Raw genomic sequence first — 5,952 nt, 5'->3', positions numbered from 1 at the left:
GCGGTGCCGTTTCTCACCGGCTGGTCTGGGGGCCCCCGCTAGGTGGTGCCGTTTCTCACCGGCTGGTCTGGGGGACCCCGCTAGGTGGCGCTGTTTCTCACCGGATGGTCTGGGGGCCCCGCTAGGTGGCGCTGTTTCTCACCGGATGGTCTGGGGGCCCCGCTAGGTGGCGCTGTTTCTCACCGGATGGTCTGGGGGCCCCGCTAGGTGGCGCTGTTTCTCACCGGCTGGTCTGGGGGCCCCGCTAGGTGGCGCTGTTTCTCACCGGATGGTCTGGGGGCCCCACTAGACCGCACAGGTTCCCAAACACTGGGCTGGGACCCGTTTGTGGGACGCGGACCCATTTTTATGGTTCCCTTTATTGTTTGTTTCCTACATTTAGTTTTTTTGATTATTATTATTTCAAAAAAGCATTCCCAAAAAGCTGAAATGTTCCTGAATTAAAACCAGTCCCCTCTGTAATTTAAAGAAGAAATAAAATACAATTTCCATAAATTAGAAAACAAATGGTGAAAATAGCCGATAATTGAGACGAATAAGTCCACACTAATTATCCATAATGTATAAATCCTGGATAAGGGGTCAGGACAGCTAGGCCTTTTCGGGGGGAGGGGTCAGAATACTTTTTTGTATTTTGTAGTTTGGGGCCCACGTAATTTCGCTCTTGAGCTGAAAAGACGACCTTACAGGCGTATCAAAGGCTAAACTCATGTCATTTAGATTATATAGACGTAGCCCTCTATAATGTATATCATAGCTTCACTGTACAGATGATCTACTGTCAGACTAGATATTAGGTTCTCCTTAGCTTGCTGATGATTCTTGATGACTATTTATTATGTATTTGATGTATTACCTTGTGTTGTTCTTGCTTACTGTAAATCGCTCTGGATTAACCCATTCTGACCGGGCACCCATTTTGGTGTTGGCATCATGTCATGCTTTAGCTATTTAAAAATAGCAGATCTACAAGCTCATATCGCGCCACCGAGTGGCGCGATACGAGCTTGTAGGTCTGCTATTTTTGAAAAAAATCGAAGAACGACTGACATTTTTAGAATCTGATCTCAGGTCAGAATGGGTTCGTCAGACCAGCGTGTGTCCAGTGGAAACCTCGTATGAATCTGATCTCAGGTCAGAATGGGTTAAGAGCGTCTGCTAAATGCCTAAACTGTAACTTGGAACCACTGCACTATAGGGTCTGTAACTCTGAGAAGGTACTACAAATGGAACCTTTTTTTCCCCCACCGTTGTTGGGAACCCCAATCTACCTCGCCTCGAACCAAATGGACCCGTACAGGTCCAATTGGTTCCATTTTGTACACTCAGTTTATACCGTCCCAAAAGCGAGCCCCCGGACCAGAGGTTGAGAAACGGCGCCCCGAGGTCACCCAAACACCTGCTCGCTCCCTCGGTTACTACGAGAGTTGTCATAGCAACCCATGAATCATGGCTGGAAGGTGTCATTTGAACCAATCAGATTTCCTATTACAGAACGACCAATGAACAACAGTCATATACTGTTGCTCTCGTCGCCGTACGGTATAGTTTTTTTTTTCTTTTTCATATAATTTATATTCGTATATATTTTTTTTTAAATTTAATGCTTTAAAATATTTGGAAAGCGGTCATTTGAAAACGCATTTTATATACATAGAAATATATTTTAGATATATTTTTGGCCATTCAAATGATATTTTCTCCAACGTATACACCTTCGTAATATTTTTTTCGGAAAAACGTATTTCATATTTCGTTTTGGAGTCATTTCCTCAGAACGAGGCTCGACTACGACGTTAACCCCCGACCCCTTGGTTGACCTGGTCGTCTCGTCTCTGATTGGTCGACGGGGCGGGCGGGCGGGCGGGGTCAGTGCCTCTTGGAGCGCTGAGCATTCTGGGTACAGGAGGCGCAGCAGGAGGTCTTGTAGTAGGAGTAGACACACAGTCTGGCCTGAACCACCATCACACAGTTATGACGTCTGTCTCTGCAGTTCTCATCTGGAGGGGAGGGGAGGAGAGGAGAGGAGAGGGGAGGGGAGGGGAGAGGAGAGGAGAGGAGAGGAGAGGAGAGGAGAGGAGAGGAGAGGAGAGGAGAGGAGAGGGGAGGGGAGGGGAGGGGAGGGGAGGGGAGGGGAGGGGAGGGGAGGGGAGCGGAGGGGAGGGGAGGGGAGGGGAGGGGAGGGGAGGGGAGCGGAGCGGAGGGGAGGGGAGGGGAGGGGAGGGGAGGGGAGGGGAGGGGAGGGGAGGGGAGGGGAGAGGGGAGGGGAGGGGAGGGGAGGGGAGGGGAGGAGAGGGGAGGGGAGGGGAGGGGAGGGGAGGGGAGGGGAGGGGAGGGGAGGGGAGGGGAGGGGAGGGGAGGGGAGGGGAGCGGAGCGGAGGGGAGGGGAGGGGAGGGGAGGGGAGGGGAGGGGAGGGGAGGGGAGGGGAGGGGAGGGGAGGGGAGCGGAGCGGAGGGGAGGGGAGGGGAGGGGAGGGGAGGGGAGGGGAGGGGAGGGGAGGGGAGGGGAGGGGAGAGGGGAGGGGAGGGGAGGGGAGGGGAGGGGAGGGGAGGGGAGGGGAGGGAGAGGGGAGGGGAGGGGAGGGGAGGGGAGGGGAGGGGAGGGGAGGGGAGGGGAGGGGAGGGGAGGGGAGGGGAGGGGAGGGGAGCGGAGGGGAGGGGAGGGGAGGGGAGGGGAGGGGAGGGGAGGGTAGGGGAGGGGAGGGGAGGGGAGGGGAGGGGAGGGGAGAGGGGAGGGGAGGGGAGGGGAGGGGAGGGGAGGGGAGGGGAGGGGAGGGGAGGGGAGGGGAGGGGAGAGGAGAGGAGAGGAGAGGAGAGGAGAGGAGAGGAGAGGAGAGGAGAGGAGAGGAGAGGAGAGGAGAGGAGAGGAGAGGAGATTTTTCAAAAATGTTCAGAGCTATTTTTGAGGGGTGCCCCTCAAAAAAATAAAAATGTAAACCTATACACAGGTTTAACGTATGTTTGTCTTTAGTTCAATGTTCGTTTTGTAAACAGGGAAAATTTACGTCATAATGTGCCTCATTACGTCATATTGTCTCTTTATTGTTAATGGTGTTTAATGATTGTGTTTGCACCGTTTGTTTTACATCACCATTACATCACCTAATCAACATGAGTTAGACTTTAACATAGCGCCCCTCACTTCACACGGGGGTGATTTGTTTTTTAGACAATGCAAAACTCTAAAATGACACTTAGATGCTTTCCTGGTGTTAATGGGTTAAAAATACTGGCCACGCCCTAACCTGACGCTGCCAGATGGGGGCGGTATTGGGTAACCATGTTCCCCAACACAGCTTCCATCTGGGATCTCTCAGGGAGTTCAGCTAACACCAATCCGTTCCGTACCGAACCAATCAGCGTGAGCTAAGGGCGGGATATGTGCGAAACCGGATGTGAAGCTATCTAGACACGTCAATATGATTGGTTGTGTTTGCACGCCCACACGGTGATAGACAGACGGTCCCATCTAATCATCTACCAAGTATCTTGAAAAAAAGGAACAGCCCCGTCATCGAATTTGCTTCCGCGATCCCAGATCCCAATAAGCTGTGAAACAAATTTGTATAGCAAGCTTCTTGGATCTGGCAGCGTCAGCTTAGCCACGCCCACCCACTATAAATTAGTCTCGTCAAAGCAATTCAAGTCTGTTTTGTCAAATGGAAATACAGATCTTTATTAGTGTGACATTGGGGCATCCACACGGTGGCGGTCACACTGAAACACGTACCAGGCAGCTGTGGGCTGCAGGGGAGGATGTTGCAGATCTGTCGATGTGGCGGTTTGTAGTCGCCGTCGCAGTCCGGACTGTGCTGTTTGTCCTGCGTAAGACACCGTACCTCTCTCACCTGCATGCCCTCCCCGCACGAACTGGAACACTGTGACACACACACACACACACACAAATTGTACATGTGCAATCTGTTTGTCGCACGACACACGGCCATATGATGAAGCATAAATCCGTCTCAACACATCCCCTGCCAGGTATTAATTCATTAATTTGTTCTCATTAAATGTTTTCATTCTGAGCTTTTATTTCAAAGACCATTAATTCATGACCCGTGAACCCGGAAGTGAAATCGTCTAGCTAGGCTATGTTAGCCGCCATCTTTATTTATAATTCACCGAAGCGTAAGCGTGCGACCAGCGATGCTTTACTTCTATGAGGCGTGAATTAAGCTTGTTTTGATTAGAAAACGGAATCTTCAGTGTTGATTTTGATTTGGTTTTTAGACAACTTAATTTCGTTTTGGTCACTTTCTACTAGTCACCCGAAATGCTTTAGTGTCAAAGTCTAGTTTTAGTCGACTAAATACCATACGATTTTAGTCCATTTTTCAATAGCTAAATTATAACATAATGCTTTAAAACACCAAAAGGGGTTCCTGCAGCCCAAAAAGGGAGCGTGTTAAAAAAAGGTGTGCCTTACTGCGCTCCATTCCGTGGTGAACCAGGCCGGGGGACAGTTGACCATGTGACACTCCTTCACGGCGGGGGGTTTGTCCGGGACGATCCGACACTCGCCGGGCGGCACCACGCCCAGATCGCTCCCCGCCTTCCGCACGCAGATCACCTCACGCCGCTGCGTTCCGTTGCCACAGCGGACGTTACACTGACGGCGCGAGAGGAGATGAGCAACAATACAGACATTAATAACGATGGCAGTACATAATAAACGGTGCATTTATAGAGCAAGGTGCTTTACATATAGATGCATTACATTCACCCATTCACACACCGATGGCAGAGGAGACCATGTTACCACCTCTGGTAACGGGAAAGAATGGGCTAAAGTCTAAGGACACCATGTTCCATCCATGATGTGTCTGTCCCTAATTACCTGGGACCAGGGGCTGCTGTACCAGATACACACACGGACCATCGTTACAGCCCTTACCTGGGACCAGGGGCTGCTGTACCAGCTACACACACGGACCATCGTTACAGCCCTTACCTGGGACCAGGGGCTGCTGTACCAGCTACACACACGGACCATCGTTACAGCCCTTACCTGGGACCAGGGGCTGCTGTACCAGCTACACACACGGACCATCGTTACAGCCCTTACCTGGGACCAGGGGCTGCTGTACCAGCTACACACACGGACCATCGTTACAGGCCTTACCTGGGACCAGGGGCTGCTGTACCAGATACACACACGGACCATCGTTACAGCCCTTACCTGGGACCAGGGGCTGCTGTACCAGCTACACACATGGACCATCGTTAAAGGCCTTACCTGGGACCAGGGGCTGCTGTACCAGCTACACACATGGACCATCGTTAAAGGCCTTACCTGGGACCAGGGGCTGCTGTACCAGCTGTGGACCGACACACACGGACCACCGTTACAGGCCTTCATCTCTGCTGGCTTGTTCCCGACACAGTCACCTCCTCCTCCTCCTCCTTCTCCTCCTTCTCCTCGATCTGCTCCTGCTCCTCCTATTAGACACACCACCTCCCTCCTGTCCACCCCGGGACCACACTCTGCTGAGCACTGAGGGGGAGAGAGAGAATATCTCATTGAAACCAATTTTTACGTGCTCAAACTGGACTTATTATGCAATGCAAAATTGACAATTAAAGACACTCCAAACCGACCCATAGGTGCAACCACTTCTACAGCGAGACCAAAAACATGCAGTAAGATTTGAAAAGCGACACCATTTACACATCACTCATGTAAGCAATGACTCTTATCCAGAGCAGTGCAACATAACATACTTACAAAGGAGACCAAAACATACAAAGAAACACAACATAGAAAGGACATTCGAGGATTACCAAACATAAGAATAAACCAAACAAAATGTACAATACGTAAACAATGGGTATCAGTATCAGAGCAGACACTAACAACAAGGCCACTGAACGAGTGTGTTATAAACTACAAGATTGCGCAAATTACAGGAAGATCTTTCCCCCTTTTAAGTGGTGCAACCACTTCTA

General features: G+C 51.0%; 1 protein-coding gene across 1 annotated transcript in view; it reads right to left on the bottom strand.

Moving 5' to 3' along the window:
* Positions 1 to 243: 243 nt before the first annotated feature.
* Positions 244 to 5,952, bottom strand: part of adamtsl4 (ADAMTS-like 4) — a 110,921-nt gene continuing 105,212 nt past the window's right edge. Inside the window, exons 15-18 of the mRNA XM_083761124.1 lie at positions 5,300 to 5,500; positions 4,433 to 4,615; positions 3,731 to 3,878; positions 244 to 2,000 (exon numbers count right to left, since the gene is read on the bottom strand). Of these exons, the coding sequence (XP_083617250.1) occupies positions 1,870 to 2,000; positions 3,731 to 3,878; positions 4,433 to 4,615; positions 5,300 to 5,500 (663 nt within the window). The 3' untranslated portion in view covers positions 244 to 1,869. The remainder of the gene's footprint in view (positions 2,001 to 3,730; positions 3,879 to 4,432; positions 4,616 to 5,299; positions 5,501 to 5,952) is intronic.

Source organism: Protomyctophum parallelum (genome assembly GCF_964188405.1).
Source record: "Protomyctophum parallelum genome assembly, chromosome: 3".
Classification (NCBI taxonomy): domain Eukaryota; kingdom Metazoa; phylum Chordata; class Actinopteri; order Myctophiformes; family Myctophidae; genus Protomyctophum; species Protomyctophum parallelum.
Note: the sequence above shows the minus strand (reverse complement) of the source record. Positions and strands in the feature narration are given on the sequence as shown.